The sequence below is a fragment of the Phascolarctos cinereus genome, unplaced genomic scaffold (assembly GCF_003287225.1).
Source record: "Phascolarctos cinereus isolate Bilbo 61053 unplaced genomic scaffold, phaCin_HiC Scaffold_1;HRSCAF=81, whole genome shotgun sequence".
NCBI classification, from domain to species: Eukaryota; Metazoa; Chordata; class Mammalia; order Diprotodontia; family Phascolarctidae; genus Phascolarctos; species Phascolarctos cinereus.
The window spans coordinates 266,016,669-266,038,022 of NW_027555514.1; the positions used below are offsets into that span (position 1 = coordinate 266,016,669).

A 21,354-nucleotide genomic window follows, 5' to 3' on the forward strand; every position below is an offset into this window, starting at 1 on the left:
CCCAGGTGGGACAGGTGGCTTGTCTAGGGTCACGGAGTGGGGGGGCGGGGTAACGGGGAGAGGAGGGGTTCGAACCCGCGGCCTCGGGGTCTGCACCCGCCCGTCTTCTCCCTGGACCTCGTGGACTCCCCATGTCCGCCCCACAGCCGGCCCACGCGCTCCCGCCTCCCGCGACCGACCGACCGACCGCCCCACGGCGCCTGTGATGGACCAGCCGCCCCGCTACTACGTCAGCGCCGCGCGCGAGCAGCCCCTCCTCCGGCCCGCGGCGCGCACGCGCCAGCTCGGAGCCGAGGCCGAGGGCTCGAGAGGGAGGCGGGACTTCCGATTTCCCCAAAGTTTTTAACCGGTTCGCGCGGGAGCCGGAAGTCGCGCTCTGGAGCGGGGTCCCGGACCGCGGACTCCGTCGCCGGCTTCCTAACTCTCAACCCCGGCGACGGAAAGGTGAGGCCCGGGCAGCGGCCCTGACAGGGGCGGGGTGCCCACCCACCGGCTCGTCCATCCCGTGACTCTTCTCTCCCCTGTCCGGGGCGTCGGAGGTCCCGGCGGGGGGCCGGGGGCGGTGCAGCCTCGTTCTGCCCCGCGCAGTCGCGTTCTCCTCCCCGTCCGTCCCCCCTCTCCCGACCCCCCGCCGTGGCCGGCCCTAGTGCGTGTGGGGGAGGGGAGGGGGGAGGGCCGGAGCGGGCCCTGACCGGAGGGTCTCGAGGGGGTCGCCTACGCGCTCCCGGCCCCCGAACCTTGTGCGGAGATGTTCTGCAGAAGCCCTGAATGCCGAGACTACCTGGTCCCGAAGTGCCCCGTGTGGGAAAATAAATCGCCTCCAAGGTGGTTTAAGGGCCAGCCCGGTCCGAGATAGAGGAGGGTGTAGAGGGGCCCCGGAGGGCTGGCTAACGGCCAGTGTGGGCATCAGCGCGGATCTAGAGCTGGGAGGGACCAGTTATTGAGCACCTACTGTGTGCGGGGCGAAGCGCTGGGGACGAGAGTAATCGTAAGAACTAACATTTATTAAGCGTCGACTATGTGCCGGGCACTGGGCTAAGCGAAGAGGATAGTTACCATAATAGCTAACATTATTACAAGGTGCACCTACTGTGTGCCGGGCACTGGGTTATGAATAATGATAGGTAACACTTATAGAGAGCATCTTCTCTGGGCCAGGTGCTGTGCTGAGTTCTGGGGCAGTAGATGAAGGCACGAAACCGTCCCTGTTCCCGAGGAGGTCACCATCTAATGAGCAAACAGATCAGGAAAGGCTTCCTATAGAAGGTGGGGTCTTGAAGGAGGCCAGGGAAGATTAGGAGGGAGAGCATTCCAGGCGTGGGTCTCCCTCATTTAACACATAGGTCACTTAGGATCATGGAAGTTAAATGACTTGCCAGACTCCTAGGTGGGTAGAACCAGAGCTGGAACCCTCTAGTCCAATCCCCTCATTTTAGAAATGAGGGAACTCTGTCCCAGAGAGGTTAATGAACCTCCAAGTTAGCCTAAGGTCACAATTTGAACTCAGGTCTTCATGATTCCAGGCCCAGCACCATTCTAACTTCCCAGGAGTAACCGAACCTCTCTGGGCCTGTTTCCCCATTTGTAAAATGAGAGCATTGTACTAGAGGGCCTCTAAGGTCCCATACAACTCTGGATCTTGATCCTGTGATTTCACCTGTAGGGAGTTGCTAGAGTTGTCTTTAGGTAGTTACTTGAGGGCACTGAAAGGTTGATTGGCTCATCCCTAGTCTCACAGCTGATATGCACCGGAGGCTCTTTATCAGTACTCAGCGCTTCTCCAGGAGATTGGATTTTGGATATTTCAGAGAGAAGTGTTTTCAGGGGAAGTTCTAGTACTGGGATGATTTTGTCTTCCTATTCCCTGGTGCGTGGCACATAGTGGGATACTGGAGGCGTCCTCATTCAAATTTGTTGAATTGAATCACAAGCCTTGAATAATTTTGTAACTGAGCTTCAGAAATGGGGGGCCAAATGAAGCCTTTACCACTTGGTAGAACTCACCGAAGGCTTATGCTCCACAGCAGCAACCTTCATATGACCCCCCCCCCCAAATTTGCCTCTGCTGCCTCTCTAACTCAGCAGGAGTGGTTGGTCCCCAAGCCTACACAGCCTGGGTTGTACCTGCTATAGAAGTCCTTTCCAGCATTCTTCCTCTCCCCCGCCCCCATATTTTTTCTCTGTCTCTAAATTACTTTGCAAAACTTTGTTTTGTATTTATTAATATGTTGTATTTGTATATCACCCAGTGACATACTGGTAAATGTTTAACAAATGGCTCCTCTTCAGTGTGCTTGTAACAACCTTTAAAGTTTAATTTCCATTATTAACATTTTCGTCATTACTTTCTTAAGTCCAGACAATTAACAAAACAATAAATCAAGCCCTGATTTGTAGTGTTTGGAAATTTCCAAGGTACAGATGTTCACAATGAGAATTTAACAATGGCTGGCTGGTTTGAGCTGGCTCTAGTCCTCCATTGCTGTCATCCCTCCCCCAGTGGAAGCTAGCTCCTTTGACTTTATTTCCCTTGGTGTTTACAATTCCTTGCAGAGCAGATGTTTGAGAAGTCTTGATTGAATTGTCGAATTAAAGAGCCCAGAGTTGCTTCCAAACAGGAGGCATCAAACTAGGACTTTAGTGGAGGTGACCTTCTAATAGATGTTCAATTCAATAATGCTTAATACGTATCGGGTCCTTTGCTAAGTGCCAAAGTCCAAAGCTTGAAAAGAGGACTTGGTCCTAGTCCTTGGGGAGACCCAGAAACATGGGTTCCAGAGATCTAAAAGGCCTTAGAAATCATCTAGACCAACATCTGTATTTTAGAGATGAAGAAACAAGTATAGAGAGCAGAAGTTGACAAGATCACACAGGGAGCAAAACCTTGACATTAGGCCTCTGCTAGTGGAATGACTCACAGATAGAAGCAGCGTGACTAGTAGGATTTTAGAGGTCTTTCCTGCTTAGTTACAGGTTCCATTTGACTGTCATTTATGAAGGGTCTATTGTGTGCAGGGTACTAGGGAAGCAAAGATAGAATGGAAAAATGGTCCCTGCCTCCAGGAAGCTTATACTGTATTGCACTTGGTCTCAGAGGTCCACTCTTAATAGGTGAGCCTGTGAGTCCCAGGTCTGAGACATGTAGACATGATGTGTGTATGATAAAAAAAGAAGAGGTAAGTTCTTTTGTATGAATTAGTCACAGGCTGAGCTTTGGTGCATTGCCTTCTGTGCCTTTTTGGCCTTAGTGGCCTTGAGGTGGCAGTGTGGCATAGTGGAGAGAGCACTGACCTGGGCGGCTTGGGCTCTAAAACCTATTATGTTCTCCTAGACGCTCTTCTGCTAGGTCTGTGCCTCACGAAGTCACGACCTTTCAGATCTTCAGTTTCATTTTCCATGACATTAGGATATAATTCCCACTGCTACCTCATAGGGCTTTTTAAAGACTCATATGAGACACTGTATGTGATAGCACTCTGCAAATCATAAAACTCTAAGCAAATGTCAGGCGGTATAATGATGATGATGGCTTCCTGGTGTTCTACTGTATTCCATATAGTTGAGATTTTTGGGGTAGGTGGGATCTGATTGTCGTGCTTTTATGGAGGGGAAACAATCATTTGGTTCGCATCAGCTGCTTCGTTTCAACATGATTTTTGTACATTGTTTCCCATTTTTGTAGGTGCAGTCATGCAAGAAAGCATCAGATTTGCCTCATCGGGGGATGATATTAAAATATGGGACTCATCCTCTATGGCGGTGATGGAACAGTTCAACCCCCATTCATCATCCCTTGGAGTTAGCTCTCTGTGTTGGAGTAGCAATAGTATCCTTTTCTTCTTAAGAGCTTTGGATTATAATTGAGGTTGTTTTGCAGAAATAATTTGAAATGTAGAGTCAGAGGGTAAATGAGGTCAGCTTAAAGCACAAAGGATGGTTTAGCTTAGAGAAGAGATAGTTTGAAACAGGGTTTCTTAACCTTTTTCATGTGTCATGGATTCCCTTTAGCAAGTGAATTCCTCCTTGGAATAATACTTATTGCCTATATTCATAATTAAAGGAAATGTTTCATTCAGTTAGAGACTAGTGAAAATAAAGATGTAATTTTCCGCGCCCCCCCCCCCAAATCTGGACTCCTAATTTAGAAGGAGAATATGGTAATTCTATGTATATTTAAAGGGTGGTTGTGTTCAAGAGGGGTTAGTCTCACTGTGCCTGGCCCTAGAGTTGACAGTTAGGACCAATGGATAGAAGTTGTATCGAGGCAAGCTTGGTTTAAAGAAGAACTTACTAACAGGTAGAACTGCCCCCTAAAAAACTTGAAAAGGAGAATTATACTTTCAACAGGGAGTAGTACTAGATCGTCTAAAGCCCCTGGAAACTGGGATTTTTCTTGTGTGGAAATTGACAGCATTTTAAACAAAATAATTAAGGTGTGTGATAAAGGTTTGAGTCTGGAAGAGGTGGAACATTACCCAATTGTTCCATCCTACTGCACTGTTTAGAACTTTTCCTTTCTTTTCTATCTTGGTTGAAGATTAGTAACCTCATCTCTTAAAATGGTGCAAAGCACCAACCTAAACTTGTCTGTCAGGGTTCTAAATTCACATGATCTCCTTTGTCGTAGGAGAAATAATTAGAATCAGAATATGAGAATGTTTAGCAATAGAAGGGACCTTAAAGATCATTGAGTCCTAATTCCTTCATGTTATTCTTTGAATTTTCATTGAAAACTTTTTTTTTAAAATCACCTTCATTTCTGAATACATTTTTCTCTATCGAGCGACCCAACCCTGTTAGTAATGAATAAAAAAAAAGACAGGAAAAAAAAAGCAAAACTAAACTAACACACCACCAAAGTTGGCAGTATATATAGTGTTACACACCATAGTGCTCCACCACTGCGAAATAGAAAGGGAGAAGGGTGTGTGTGTGTATGTATATATACGTATATATCTATATCTATATATAGATATAGATATTTATACACACACAAATGTATGCATTTGTGTTTCATGTATTTTTCTCCATGGCTAAGCTTGGTCATTTTCATTACATAACATTCTGGTTTTGTTTGTTTTTTTTGTCCTTTCCATTTATACTATTACAGTCCTTTGTGTGTATTGTTTTTCTGGTTCTGCTGACTTTACTCTGCATCAGTCCATAGGAATCTTCCCATGCATCACTAAAACCTTCCTATTCATTGTTTCTTGTGGTACACTAACATTTCATTCTATCCGCAGGTCACACTTTGGTTAGTCGTTCCCCAATTTATTAAACTTCATTTTACAGATGAGCAAAATGAGACCCAGAAAAGACTTAGCCAAAGGTAATGGTAGAGTTGGGACTAGAGAGCCAGTTTGCTTCCTAATCCAGTGTTCTTTCTGCCACACCACTATTATGCATGGACAAGAAAAATGGAGAGTGAAGCTTTTAAATAAAGGATTTTATTCCCTCCTTTACTTAATTATGGCCACAAGGATTTTGAAAATACAGTTTCCCATGGAGAAGCTAAAATTCAGCAGTTGATTTTCCTAGAACAAAATCCCAATACTAAAAGTATATTTGTTAGAATGTCTAGGGTATTTAGGAGAGCTTTATGAAGCCCTCTTTGTAACCTTTAATCTTAATACCTTTGATCATAAGGATAATGGAAATAAGCTGTAATTTCCTAAAGCATGAATTTTGCTTGGATTTAAATTTCTCCAGTCATCAGACACTGTATCTTCTTGTCTATGGTAGCCATTTGCTGTTTGTCAGGAAGGCTGAAATAAGAATACACAGAATGCAATTCTGTGACATAGTTATCCTAAACTTTATCATCCTTGTCTTTTAAATACTGCTACAACACATTGGTTTCTATTAAATGTTAAAACGACACTAGAACTTTCTGAAGATACTGTATCACAGAAGTAGAACCTTGACTGGATTAAGAAAATTTAATTCATTCTATGAGCCTTTTGAACTCTTTTTTTAAACTTCCAGTGAAGACTAGTATTTTTCATGACTTCAGTACTTTCTAAGCATTAGTTATTTGTTTAATTTTATCAGAAACCCAGGTGACTAAAAAAATCCCAAATTACAGTGTTGCTACATTTGGTGTCAGAAGATCTCATGTATACAGTAAATGCATTATTCTGTGAAGACATTCTAGACTGGTCTTTCCAGATAAGTTAGAATTATTTTCCTTGTTAATTGGAACATAAATTTGGAGCTGGAAAAGACTTTCGAGGCCATTGGGTTTAAGCCCCTTGTTTTGTGGATGAAAATAAAGTTTGGCTAAATGACTTGGCAACGCAACTAGTGAGTGTCTGAGTCCAAGATTTCCACCTAAGACTTTGTCACTCCAATCATAGTGTTTTTATTGACTTCTGAAAGTAAGAAAGAAAAAATGTCTTTCACATGCGTGGGTGTGTGTATATGTGTATATATACATATATACACATGAATACTTATACCCACACACATGTACATATGTGGCCTTCTTTTAGTTATCCTTTCTCTTTTTTTCCATGGGAAAGGTTGGGATAAAAGAATGGAAGGTAAGGAAGGAAAAAAGCAATCTTTCCAGTAATGTAACATTTAGCCAAAAATGAAAATATTACCTGTTCATTCAAGAAAAAAATAATTTCTTTATTCTAATTGCATAAGTAAATCACAAAGTAATGGCAGAATCTTAATTATTTTATGCACATCATTATGTGAATGAATATGAAAATAATCTCCCAGTAATACAACTTGGATTTCTGGAGTACAAAAAGACTTGTTCTCCCTCTTAGTTTCATCTAGACCAGAAGTGGGGGACCTACGGCCTCAAGGCCACACGTACTCTCTAGGTGCTCAGGTGCTACCCTTTGACTGAATCCAGACTTCACAGAACAAACCGAGACCTCAGGTTCCCCACCCCTCCTCTAGACATAGTCTGTGAATGTCCACAAAAAAAAAAACAAAGAAAAATGTTTCTGAGCTTATAAGACTTTCATTTATTGCTTGCAAGCAAAGTAAAATTCCCATTCTTAGTTGCAGTTCAGATCTTATAATTTTCGTTACTTGAGATTAAAGAAAGACATGTTTAACTTAATTGTTTTTTGCATTATTTATTTCTTATTTCATTTTGTTAAGAAAGACTTAGTAGGGTCACCTAGCTGACCCTACAGTAGATAGAGCAACTAGCCTGGAGTCAGAAAGACCTGAATCCAAATCCGACCCCAGACGCTTAACTAGCTTTGTGACCCTGGGCAAGTCACTTAACACCTGTTGCCTCCCTCCTTCTTTTAATATTATGTTTACTGTCATTAACATCCTTCTCATATTCTATACCAGATTATTTATTTTCAAATTTTTAGCAGAGAACTGAGAAATGGTTTGGATGTTTTTAATCTTTCTGGTGGGGGAAAAACAGGATGATATAGTTTAGAATGCTTTATTCTGTTAATTGGCATGTCAATCAGCAAACATTTATAAAGTGCTAGCTGTGCGCCAGGCACTGTGCTAAGAGCAGAAATGTAGTGAAAAAAGAGGCAAAAGATAGTCCCTGCCTTCAAGGAGCTTACAATCTAATGGGGGAGATAACTTGCAAACAAATATATACAAAGCAAGCTATCTGCGGAATCAGTATGGAATATTTAATGGAAGGAAGGCACTAGAATTAAGAGGGGCTGGGGAAGGCTTCCTGTAGAAGGTGGGATTTTAGTTGGGACTTAAGAGAAGCTGGAGAGGTTAGTAGTCAGAGTGTAGGAGGGAGAGCATTCCAAGTATGGAGGACAGCCCAAGGGAATGCCCAGAGCAGAGAGACTGAGCATCTTGTTCGTGGGGGCAGCCAGGAGGCCAGGGTCTGTCTTGAGCCCACATTCATAGATGAGATGTATTATTGATAATAGTTGCTATGGCTTTTGAGCTTACTGTGATATTTGAGAGATAAAATTTGAAATGCTGACTTGCCCTTTAAAAAAGAAGGGGAACTAGAGAAATACATTTATAAATGTTTCCAAGTGCTAGTGCAACCAGAAATGATAGTGTTTACTGAAACAACTTTAAAAAGCAGCAGTCTACCAGCTCTTAATACATTTCTTTTAACATTCTTCCAAATTTAATAAAATAGCTCTTTCTCTTTTCAAGGTTTTGCTTCTGCTCTAAAACTATTTAGTTACAAATGAACTTTGAGTAGATTTTCATGTATTGTTCAGTGTTCCATAACTGTTCATTTAGATAACTTTTTGGTGACTGCATCTGCCAGTGGTGATAAAATAGTCATTTCCAGTTGCAAGTGTAAACCAGTTCCACTTTTAGAGCTGGCAGAAGGGGTGAGTATTCCTGCCTTTTTTCCTTTGGTCTTTATCTTGCTTCATTCCCTGGTAGTATGTGGCACTTGCATCTAATTACAAAGATAGTTTATCATTCATTAAGAATGATACGTTAAATACAAAAATATGCTACAATGTAATACCTCCTAACAAATAGAACATACCATAATAACAAGTTTCCTTTTTAGCTTCCTACCAGAAAGAAGAATCACAATAGAAGGTGTGGTAATGTATTATTCTGGGGCTTGCATTCCCTGTGTCTAATTGAGACATCATCTTACTTTGTCCATTTGAGGAACACTGTGGCCCCCTGACTTTTTGTGCTGCTCAGTGACTGTTTTAGGAGGCTGAGCGTGGCTGAGATCAGTCTGATGATCAGATGATCAGAACAATCCTAGCTCTGGGGATTCAGCCCTCCCTTCGGCCCTGGTTCACCTCCAGGAGGCCTTACCTCAGCTGGTACTAACTACTCTTTCCACTGCTATCATCACCTTGAATGTAGTGCTAGGAAGATTGGACCTGCCCTTTATGCTCAGCCCAGCTTTGTGAAAAAGGGCAATATTCCAAAGGGATTTGTTAGCTAAGGTATCTTGTTTCTTCCTGATTTTGTTTGGATTATAGAATATACTTTTAAGTTAATACTGCCTTGCTTATTTTTGTTGCTACTGTCTTTTAAGGCTTTTCAAAGCCTTGGATTTACCACAATCCCTAGCCAGTGGGATAAACAGTTTAATCCATTCAGAAGAATAAGTGGCATTTTATCTCATAGGGGTATAAGCCAGTTTGGCTTAGAGGTTAATCAGCATTTTTTCTGCTCTCCTTTGTGGTAAACAATAGGCTGGTTAGGCTGATAGGTAGGGAAAACACAAATCCATATTCTTTACCACCTGTGCCAGAAGGTGATTAAATGTGGGAGAAATCTCCTATGAAAGCAGAGATAACTAGAAGCAGCGGAGAGATCTCAGCTGCTGAGAGGTATGAAATACATAATCACTGGTTTGGGGGAGAGCTTTTGGGGACCATAGTTAATTAATATGCTGTCTTATATGGCACCTCTGCCATTTCTGTACCATTGGATCTCAGTGATTCATTCATCACATATTAGTTAAGTGCCAACTAGAAGCAAGTGTGGCTTGGAATCAGGAAGAGCTGGACTTGGAGTTGGAAATAACTAACTTTTACATCCTGCCTTTGATACGTACAACCTTGGTGACCCTGGGCCAGTCACTTAACTTTGATGTCCATCAGGCATTTCCAAGGGTTGAATAGTCACTGTATTATAAAGCCCTCTGCTCCAAAGGTTGTTATCAAGCATGGGAGGTAAGACTGGGATATAGAATAGAATAGAGTGAAATACCTGTGAGAGACACAAATGAGCTAGGTACAAGAAAGCTAGGTAGTTCAGTGGGTAGAGCACCGGGCCTCCAGTCAGGAAGAACTGAGTTCAGATCTGGCCTCAGACACTTACTAGCTGGGTGACCCTGGGCAAGTCACTTTACATCTGTTTGCTTCACTTTGCTCATCTGTAAAAAGGGGATTATGATAGCACCTCCCTCCCAGGGTAGTTGTAAGGGTCAAATGAAATAATAGCTGTAACATGCTTGGCACATAGTAAAGGTGATGTGAATGTTAGCTGTTATCGTTGTTGTTATTATTGCTATTATGGTCAATCTCCTCTGGGTTTCTTGACTTCTTTCTTTATATTTCCATTAACCAGCACCATGGTTTAGGCCCTTATTGCCTCTCAGCTGGGCTACTATAGTAGCCTCCTAACTGGCTTCCTTGTTTCAAATGACGCTGGACTCTATCTGTCCTAAACTTCTTGATAGGCATCTGATCCCTTTTCCATTACCTAGATTGGCCTCCTGGATAAAGTTGAAAACACCGAGCTTTCTGTAATTTGGTTCCAACCTATCTCAGACTGCTTCTCTTTATGGACTCTGTTCCAGCTAAATTGGACTACTTACAACATGTTGGATGTTTTATGTTTTCCTGCCTCTCTACCCTTAGCTCTTGGGAAAGAGCCTGGAATGCCCTTCTCCTCCATCTTTTTGAAAATTGGGATTATTTGCCAAGGGCGACTTGAAGTACCACTTTCTCTGTGAAGCCTTCTTTAGTCTACTACAACTGATAATGATTTCCCCTCATTTATGCTGCAGCACTGCGCCCTCTTATGCACTTATATTCTCATTTGTATCATGTTTGTTCACGTAGGTGTAAGAGATACCTCATAGACTATAAATGGCTTGAGGGCAGGGTCTTTATATTTATCTTTGTAGCTTTCCTGTTGCCTAGCACAGTGCATAACATTGAGCAGGTGCCAGATAAATGTTGGAATGAGATTCAGAGGCAGATTATTCATTTATAGCTGGTTACTTAGCCTCATGCACATGGGTAAGTGTTTGAAAATTTTGAATCAACTAAACCACTAAACTTAAGCAAATATTCAAAGACAGTATCTTTTAAAAGATAAACATATTGAAAATATTAAATATTTTTATATGTTTCTGTTAAATATTCTTGTAACATGGACTTATTTAACCAACTGCTTTATTTTTACATCAAAAAATATGCCCATTGCTTCAAAAATCTTGGGGGTACAAGATCTCAATTCTAAAAAAATCCATTAATTATGTTTCTTAGTCACATTAATGAAACCTTAACATAAAAAGAACTCTTCTCTGTTCCTCAGGATAAGTTAACTGGTAAAGATGGATCTTTCACTGTGCCTTACAGGTTAGTTAGAGATTTTTAAGACAACTGAAATCCAAAGATGTGAGTCTTCTAAGAAAATTGCCTTTGCCTGTCTTTTCCTTAAAGTTAAATTTCTAGCTGTTAATATGTGCAGTCTGATTGTAGCTCTCCAAAAGAGAGAGAGGCAAGAGACAGAGAGACAGACAGACAGAGCTGGGAGGATGGAGAGAGAGAAATTAGGATTAGTCTTGGCACTAATCTTACTATTTTGTTTAGGATGAAGTGACTTCTCTGAATAGCACTTGCAAATAAATGACAGTTAATAGGTATTCTGTAGCTCTAGAGGTTTATTGAGTTCTGTAACAATGACTATTTTGAACAGAAAACTAAAACACCTTTCCAGTTAATGCTGGCTGCTGGAATAATTTTAGATGAAAAGAATGGCCTCTTGGAGGTTAAGCTGTGTGATTTCCAGAACATTTTATTGTAGATCTAACTTGCAGAGATCATAGAATCATGGCAAAGAAAGAAACTTAATTTATACTGTTAAGATCAAAGTCCTACTCATGCAAACTTGGCTGAATATATTTGTAAAGTAAAAAGAGAGCTTTTCTTCACACCATCAGTCTGCAAGAACACTTGTGATTAGTACAATTTATGCTTACTCTAATGCAGTTTGAGAATTTTAACAAGGTGAATGCTTTAAGGACCCATAGTTTCTTTGCTGTGGATGTTTTTACCACCTGATGCTACAGCCCTTCCATACCTTAGCAGACTTCTATTCAAGAATTACAGAGCCCAAAAACCCCATCTCTTTGTGGGCAACATCATGAGCCTTTCTGATCTTAAACCAGGTGGGTCTTTGGGCAACACCTTTCTCCCTGGACCTTCCAGTTTATTGGTATCTGTTTGTGTTCCTCTGGCACAATAATTGAGGACCCAGAGCCATCCTCCCCTTGCATGGTGAGGAGTTGGAGGAGGGTCTGAGTGAAAGAATGACAGAGTAATTAATGCCTGATGTCTATAAGAGTGCTTCACAGGTGAGAAAGGGCTTTCTGTATCATTCCGTGTTGGATCCGCAGATCCTTGGGAAGCAGATGGTACAAGGTGGTTGTTTTCCCCTTTTTACACTTGGGGTACCTGAGCCTCAGTTTTCTCAGTGACTTACTCAGGGTCATGTGGCTAATAAGAATTGGAGCTTGGATTAGAACTCAGTCTTGCGCTTCCATGGCCCTTCCTTCCACTGTGCCTTTTTGCTTCACGTGATAGGCTGATGAGCTAAACAGGCGAATGACCCTGCTGGCAAATATGGTTGGCAAAGACTAAACAAGACCTCTGAGAGAAAGGTTTTGAAGCCGCCTGGCCACATTTCAAGGTGGTCCCTCTGCTTACCACAATTACCTCCATTTTATGTGACAAGAATCTCAGGTGCTTTCCTTTATGCCTCCTTTTTGGTCAGGCATCTATATAATTCTGCTGCTGCATCTAGATTAGAAGATGTTGATCTGAAAATCCTTTAAATAACTTGATATTCGAGGAGCTTTCTATACATGCCATCAGACTCTTCAGAGATGAACCTTTTGGTGGTAAGCCCTTTCCTATCCAATGATGGAGTGATTTCAGTTCATCTTCAAGGCTTTTCTGATAGGCTAGAATGAATGGAATGCAACCGTTATGAAAATCTTCACAGGCCCATCAGTGTTTGATTATTATAGTTGACAGCAATTGGAGGATGCTCGTGGAGACATTGATGTTTCCTAAGCAGGCTCAAGAACTTGTTGATTTTCTAAAACAAACAAACAAAGCAGCTCAATTCTGTAAGGTACTCTGCAGTGTAGAAATAGGTTTTATTCCAAAGGTTCACTAGTAAGTTGGTTGTTTGAAACTCAAATTGTATTTCCCTTTAGCTGTTGTAAATGATGGTCAGGCTCCCCAGCTAGCACACAAAAAGCCTTTTGAAATAGCGACTGTGGGTCTTGAGTCCTGAGGCCAGCAGTGGGGAAGGCTGTGCAGTTCCTGAGGTGTAGTAAGAGAACTCCTATGCAGTGAGGCTTGACCTTGGCACCTCTGGTAGCAAGGTGGTGGGCATGGAGGGACAGGGCAGAAATTTGCTTAGGAGAAGGTTTCCTAAGTTGTCATAGAAGGACTCTGTTGTGGGTGGAAAAAGAGTCTGTGTTTATAAATAGTTAACTATCTGTAATGTTAAAATAACTTGGATGAACAAAAGTGGTCTATTGACTAAAAAGGAGTTCCATTTTCCATTATATTGTAAGTGAAAGAAACCTCTTTCATGACAAGATTTTAAGAACGTAGTGTGTAGGCGTAATTCAGTGGGAGGCTCTGGCTGGTTCCCTGGCTTGGCTCTGATCTATAGGTCACTGAAATGTCAGAATGACCTAAGAAGAAGGCGTAGCTGAAAATCTCTGAGGTCTGCTTGATCGTTAATATTTGATACATCATAATGCTCAGTTATCCATTGAAATTATATTCTTGAGCACGTCAATTTGGCATAAATGAAACACATGATGAGCTGTTGGGACCACCTGTGCTGCCCCTATATTGTGTTCATGCTGTAAAGTAGAGCCAGGAAAATGGAGTTGGAGCCTGACAGACTCTAAGTGGTTGAGTAGAGAAGTCCTTCCTCAGAAGGACAGAGATTATTGCCATATGTGTAACATAGTATGTGTTTGAGATCTAATAGCCAAAATCTTGACCTTCCTGGTTTACTGAAGAGATTTCCCCCCCCAATTTTTTTTTTGAAATTGGATTAATTTACAAGGAATACAGTTATTTACTTACATGTTTTTTTTTGTAGTTTGAATTTATGTGTGTACCCTGCATTGAGTTTTGCATTTTTTTTCTTTTATAGCAAAAGCAGACATGTATAAACTTAAACTCTACGTCTATGTATCTGGTTAGCGGAGGCCTTGATAACACTGTTAATATTTGGGATTTAAAATCAAAGAGACTTCATCGATCTCTTAAGGTAAGGAACTTTTTATGTTAGTTTACCAACTAGAATTCTCAGAAAAAATGTGGGATTTTTTTTTCTGTTTGCTGTACTAACCAAATTTTGTTTTCTAAGAATTTTTAGCGTTCAATCTAAAAGTAAGATGCTTCAGATTTTGTGACTCAGTAAAAAAATAGGCATTAGTAGGTCCTCTAGACACAAACCTTCTTTTCTTACACACTTTTTCTTGAAAGTTACAAATTGTTGTTGCATTTAAGGCTTTTCTCTTGTCTGTCTGTTTTAACCCAACAATAGAAACTTTTTTGAATAAAATGAACCACCTCATCATTTTTTATTAAAGCATTATTTGGTGTCACCACCAAGTTAATAAAAAGGAAACAAAGAGCTCTCGGGTAAATGAGAGAGGGAATAGCAATGACAGTTGTTATTGGACCCTGCAAATCATCAGAATCCGGAATTTTGACTCAGGTCCTCTAAAGTAGTCTCCTACTCTTGGGTTTTTGTTATTTGTTTTTTACATTAAAAACAATAACAACAACATGGAATGTATTTTCTTTGTTTTCAGTTTCTAAAATTGACTAAAATCTATGTGAATACCTATGGGTAAATTTTATAACAGTCATTTCGCCTTGGAAATGAGGCAGATGAAAACCTTATTGACCTTGATGTCATTGAGTCAGTTCAGTATAGTTAGATAAATGAACATTACAAAAAGATGAATGATTTTCTCTCAGCTTTAATCATATCCTTCAAAATACCTGTAATACTAGAACTACTTTTGTAATTAGAACCTTTTTGGGGAAGATGCCTGTTAGCTGAGATTGGAAGATGATCAACTTTTTACAATATGTGTCTGACAGGTAAATGGAAAGTTAACAAACACCTCCTAAAAGGGTGATACAGGTTTTCTTTAAAGTGGAAGTGATATGGGGCAGCTAGGATAGAACACCAGCCCTGGAGTCATGAGGACCTGAGTTCAGATCCGGCCTCAGACACATAACACTCACTAGCTGTGTGACTCAGGGCAAGTCACTTAACCTCAGTGGCTTCACCCAAAAAAGGGAAAAAGAAGTGGAAGTGATAAAATAAAACCATATTTAGATATATACGTTTATTGGAGAGGAGAGAGAATGGGAGAGCATTCCCTGAATTGAAAAGAAATTAGGATTATAACCTCAGTTGTATTACTTATATGCCCAGTTTTTTAGGTAAGTCACATAACTATTGTGCCTTAGTTTCTTCATTTGAAATTAGGAAAATATTAGTGTTTTTCATAAATAAAAGATGTTTGCATTGTACATTAAAAACAATTGAAATATTAGAACAGTAGTCCCACTTCCTTCCCCTCCCCTCCTTTCCCCTCTCCTTACAGTTATTGCCTATTTGAAGTAGCAGCTCTTCATTTGATTTAGAAAAGGAAAAAGAGCATTGATCCTTATAAGATGTTCAGAAAACCTTTTGAATTACATGCTGGTAGGTACATGAAGCCTGACTTCATCTTCCTAGCTGCTAGAGCCACTCTTCCCACTCTGTTTACTTATCTGTGCACATGTTGTCTGCCTCAATGGAACATAAACTCCTTGAGGGAAGGGACTTTCATTTTTTATCTTTGTATCTGCAGCACCCAGCGCTGTTCCTGGCTTATGGTGCTTAAAAAATGCTTGTTGGCTAGTGTTATAGAAAAACAGAGTAATGGCTTTTATCTTTCATATTAATGCTAATCAGACCATTACTAGCTATCTTGAGAGTGAGCTGGTTTTGTATCGTGAAAGATCTCTGGTGCCAAATTATCACATCTCTCTCTGTCTAGCCCTAACTTTTTCCTGAAATGAAGGAAATAGACAATCCCCATCGTGTGTTATTAAGTATTCCCTTTCTCCTAACCCTGCCTCTCCCCCTCCCCCACGTCCAAAGAATACTCATTGTTGTTTAGATATCACACTAGCCTTATGTAATTTTTAGGTGGAAGGACATGCTAAAGTGAAAACAGTCTTAGATTGACAAAAAATGTAACGTACCAATCAAAAGAATAGGCTATTAAAACAAATTTTAGGCATCATATTTTAATTTATCTCTTGCAGGATCATAAAAATGAAGTCACTTGTGTAACGTTTAATTGGAATGATTGCTACATTGCTTCTGGATCTATAAGTGGTGAAATTATTTTGCACAGCCTAACTACCAATTTATCCAGTACTCCCTTTGGTCATGGTAATGGCCAGGTATAGTATGGGCATTAATTAAATTTTTATTTCAATTTTGGATTATTGCATTTTAAATGGTGAAGGCAAGCTAAAGTTTGTTGGTTGAAATTGGTTTTTCGACCTGTTTTAAAACGTTTTATATTTCTTATGTTAAAAGTAATAGTTAATAATGTTCAAATAACTAATCCTACTGATAATCTATATAAATAGGTGGGATTTTTTGTTCAATCATTTTTCAGTTGTGTCTGACTCTTTGTGACTCCTTGTGCAGTTTTCTTGGCAAAGATACTGGAGTGGTTTGCCATTTCCTTCTGTAGCACATTTTACAGGTGAAGAAACTGAGACAGACAGGGTTAAGTGACTTGCCCAGGGTCACGCACCTAGGAAGATGAGTCTTCCTGACTTCAGACCCAGCACTCTCTATCCACTGAGAGCCTAGCTGCCAGAAGATACAGTTAATTTTGTTCCATTTTGTCTGTTTGAGTATAAGCATATCAGTGTCCTGGATGTCAGCAGGTGACATCGCTCTATAAATCCTGTCCCTTGATCCCAAGGTTTTATATAGGATTTCTGTTATAGTTCAGAAAGCACTTGTTGTACTTCATGTGCAGAACAGGGAAAGATAGGTATTCATGTTTACTAACATTTTTAATACATCTTATTGGTAGATAATGAAGGTTTTTATTCTTTTGTTTGTTTACAAAAGAAATGGTAACTTAACAAATAGCAAAACTTAACCAGGCTAATGTTGGAATATCAAGGGTACTTTTACATAAATGAAAAGATTGTTTCCGTGCTAAACACTTTTTTCAGACTGTTTTTTTTTATTTGCTAGAAAAGCCAGATCTTTACAAAAAGGGTTTTCTCCAAGTTCTTCATAAAAATTCAATTACCTTTTATGTTGTATGGTGGCTAAAGTTCTTTAAATGGTGCTTTGCCATATTTGTATAGTTGTATTAAAATGTTGTGTGATTTTTTGTTGTTGTTTGTTTTGCACTTCCTGCCTTATGTGGACAATATAGCATGAGATGTACACTTAGGTCCAACAGTACCATCCTAGTATTATGGAGGATTCACACATCACAGGATTGTAAAATGTGAGAGGTAAAAGTGATCTTAGAAATCATCTAGTTATTTTACAGATGAAGAAACAGAGGTTAAGAGAAGATCAAAGAGTGGCCCAAGGTCGTGTAGTTAGTGGTAGATAAGGTGGATTTTTAGTCCCCAGGGAATATGCTTTTTTGTGTAGAAGGTTAGCCCACAAAGTAGAATGTTTTTCCTTCACTGAAGTCCTCCTGACACACTGCCTCAAGGTATGCAGGTGGCTCCGGGGGCTTGAAGGTGATAGGAGCACCTGGAAACTCTGGGCATAGAGGGAAGTATGAACTCTAAAACACAGGCTATTGATGGGGACAGAATGCTACTTTTTGGCCAGCCCAGACCAGCGGGATTAGTATGAGGTAAGGATTGAAAGGCACAGTGGCTTCAGACTGTACACTCTCATATTCCTCCTTTCCAGGGAAATACGTTTGAACATTGGTCATTAGATTGGGAATTGCTTGAGATGAGAGTAAGGCTTGTCTTCCTTTCTCTTTGTATCCTCAGTGCTTAGCCTCATACTTTGCACATAATAAGTACTTAATACATGCTTTTCATTCATTTATCAGTGGGCAAGAAGAAGAGAAGGTTTTGATCCTAAGAGTGAAATGACCAGGTGCACATGTAAAGAAAATCCACTTGGCAGTGGTGTGGCAGAAGAGTCAGGGAAGGTTCAAGACCTGATGTCATTCATTCAGTCTAGTAGAGCTTTAATTCAGTGCCTGCTTACTGTGGTACTGTGTACTAGGTACTAAGGATCCAGGGTCAAAAATGAAATAATCCTTGTCCTAAAGAAGCTTAATTGTACCAAGAAAGGCACATGGGCAGTGAAATCAGGGGGAGGTATTGTTACATGCATATTTACAGGTATGTAAATATAAGTTAACTTGAGGACAGAGCAACCTCTAGCAATGGAAGAGATGAGGAGAGGCTTCACTTAGTACCTTACCTTACCTTAGTGTGGTACCTGCAGTGAAAGGTGGGGAAGCACCCTTTTTTAATTTTTTAATTTTATTTTTTTTTATTAAGCACCTATCATGTGCCAGGCACTGTGCTAAGTGCTGAGGATACAAACATGAAAAAGAGTGATGGTCTATGCTCTGAAGAAGCTTACAGTCTAATGGGGAAAACCACTCCCAAAGGGATTCTGAAGGGGTGGGCTGGAGAAGGCCTTCGTGGAGGTTTGGGGAGGAGCTCCTTAGCTCAGCCCTCCAGTCTGAGGGTGCTGATGAGGGCTGAGGGCTGAATTCTTGAATCTCTCAGGGTGACAAGGTTCTTGGGCCTCTGATAGAGAGCTCTAAAGGAGTGCAGCCACAAGTGGGAAATGAAAGTACATGAAAAAGTGAGTGAGCCAGATTGGCTGGCATGCAGAGAATGTTATGAGAAGTCATATTCAATAAGTCTGGAAAGCGAGGTGAGTACCAGGTTGCGAAAGGCCTTGAATGCCAAGTTGAGGAGTTTCTGTCTCATTGCAGAGGTAGGAGGGAGCTAATGAAGAATTTTGAGCTAGGAAATGACCTGCTTTGATCTGTTTTAAGATTAAATTGGCAGATGTGGGAAGGATGGGTTGGAAAGGGGAGAAACTGGAGGTAGGTGGACCCTCTTACAGTAGTTCAGAAATGAGGGTCTGAAATAAGAGAGTTGGAATTGGGAGTGGAGAGAAAGAAACAGACACTCAAGAGGTTGTTTCAGTGTGAGTGACAAGTGTTGGCAACTTATCGGTATAGGGAGAATGTCAGTTTTGTATCTGAGGTTGTAAACATAGGTGGCTGCAAGAATGGCAGTGCTCTAGCGAGAGATAGGGAAATTTGGAGAAGGGCTAGGTGTAGAGGAATGTGGTGGATTCTGTTTTGAATTTGTGGATTTGTGTTAGTGATTGGACATCTCTGGGGAGCTGCCTAGCGGGCAGTGGCTGGTGCCTGACTAGAGTTGAAGAGACAGAGTGGAGCTGAACATGTAAGTTTGGGATTCATTTGCCAAAAGAACCCCTGATTGTTACTGACATCCTTGAAGCGGAGAGCACCTAAACAGGGGGGAGGGTAAGAGTTCAAGAAGGAGGCTTGGGGGACGCCACTCTTTAGGACACAGAAGGAATCGTCCAGCATTTACGGGAACAATGAGGAGAGTGGCGTCTTGGGAGGTCTTGGAGGAAAGAGTGTCGCAGAGGAGGGAGCGAGTGGTTAACAACGTCAGAAACTGCAGAGAAGTCATGGATGATAAGAATAGAGAAAAGATCATTTGATTGAGAAGTCAAGAAATCATTGGTGAACTCGGACAGAGCAATTTCATGTGAATGGTGGGGTTTGAAGCCAGATTGCAAAGGATTGAGGCACAGTGGGAGATGAGAAGGTGAAGACAAGTATAAACTGCTTTTTCTAGGATTTCGGCTGTGAAAGGGAGGAGATCATATAAAATGGTAGCATGAGGGGATGGCAGGTTCAAGTGAAGGTGTGCAAAGAACTTGAAGACTTGGTTATGTTAGGCAGTAGGAGGAAAGGAGCTGGTAGTTGTGAGGCAGCTAAGTGATGCAGTGCATAGAGTTCTGGGCTCAGGAAACTCTGAGTTCAAATCCAACCTCAGTTACTTATTAGCTGTGTGACTGTGGGCAAGTCACTTAACCTGTTTGTCTCAGTTTCCTCAACTGTGAAATGGGGATAATAGTAATAGCAACTACCTTGTAGTGTTATTGTGAGGACCAAATGAAATAATTTTTGTTAAGCGCTTAGTAAGGTGCCTGGTACATAGTAGATGTTTAATAAATACTTATAGATAAGGAAAGATTGAAGATGAGAGGGCGTAATTGTGAGGCTAAGCTCCTAGAGGACATAGTAGATGGGATCAAGGGCCCAGGTAGAGGCAAAAAACAAGGCCACCTATTTCTCAGAAGCTGGAGCAAAGGAGAGAATAGGATGTATTATGGAGGGTTTTCAAGTGTCGAGTAAGGAGGAAGATTTGATTCATTTAGAATGAGCTTAATTTTCTTAGTAATGTAGGAGCTAAGGTCCTTTCCTAGGAAGAAGGGGAGTTGGAGTCATGAAGGGGGGCCTTGAGGATAGAAGAGGAGGTTTGGAATAGCTGCTGAAGGGAGTGTGAGAGGGAATTAATGAGCTAAGAGCAAGAGGGTTGAAGCAGTGAGGGCCCAGTCAGGATTAGATATCACAGAATTGTAGTGGACCCAGTTTGTATCTTTGTGAGACTTTCTACCAGTATTTGAAGGTATTCACGTAGGAGTAGAGAAGACAGGTGGTTAGGGGTAATACAGATTTGGGATCTGGCAAGATGTTGGGGGCAAATAGGGTGAATTTGCACAGATAAAAAGATAGAGTACAGTGTATGACTGAAGTCAGTACCATATTCATGACTGTAAAGGGAACAAAGTGAGACCAAAGCAGTGGTGTTGGACCGAGAGAATGGGGAGGGCAGGGGGGCGAGAGCTCGTTGTGAAGATAAAAATAGGCTTAGGAAAAACAAGGCAGAGGCCACAGAGGAAGGCCACATGGCAGGTGATGATCAGAGAGAATTCTCAGGATTCTGGGTCATGGAGTTAGCACGTAGCATGGCCTGTGGTGACAACAGAAACCGACCATCCCTGTGGGTAGTAGAAGGAAAGTGAAGACAGGAAGTGCAAGGCTCTTGACTGCATCACTGGGTGTATCAAGAGGCCCAAATGTGAGAGCAGAGGAAGACTAAGCTAGGTAACTGACCCCCCTGAGGCATGGTGGAGGGGTGCATGTGGTGGCCATCTCTGATGAAAATATCCTGGCTAAAACAGACACACTCTTGAGTATTCTTATTTAGGAAAAATTAAGCAGTTTTCTTTGCTGGATAATGAGATCACTGCATCTTAAAATAGACTTTTGGGATAGCTTAAGAGAACATTTTTAAAAGTTTAATCTCTTTTAAAATTAGATAATTATTAGCAGATGCCCCTTTGTTTCTTTTTTCTTACAAATTAACAAATAATAACAAACATAAACATTTTAATATGCAAAAAAGAACAGAAAGAGGATTATATGTTATGTACTGTTTTTAAAAAATACGTATTTTAAGAGTATGCTAATAAGCACACTTCCCTGCTTCTTTC

The 21,354-nt window shown here is 41.0% G+C and overlaps 1 protein-coding gene across 2 annotated transcripts in view; it reads left to right on the forward strand.

Annotated features, from left to right (window-relative positions):
* Positions 1-295: 295 nt before the first annotated feature.
* The window catches only part of NEDD1 (NEDD1 gamma-tubulin ring complex targeting factor), a 63,792-nt gene continuing 42,733 nt past the window's right edge, over positions 296-21,354 (forward strand). The window contains exons 1-5 of one of the 2 annotated variants that reach the window (XM_021006440.2): positions 296-444; positions 3,683-3,826; positions 8,209-8,303; positions 13,867-13,983; positions 16,050-16,190. In XM_021006440.2, the coding sequence (XP_020862099.1) occupies positions 3,691-3,826; positions 8,209-8,303; positions 13,867-13,983; positions 16,050-16,190 (489 nt within the window). In that variant the 5' untranslated portion in view covers positions 296-444; positions 3,683-3,690. The remainder of the gene's footprint in view (positions 445-3,682; positions 3,827-8,208; positions 8,304-13,866; positions 13,984-16,049; positions 16,191-21,354) is intronic. The other variant, XM_021006438.1, reaches the window with a different exon arrangement.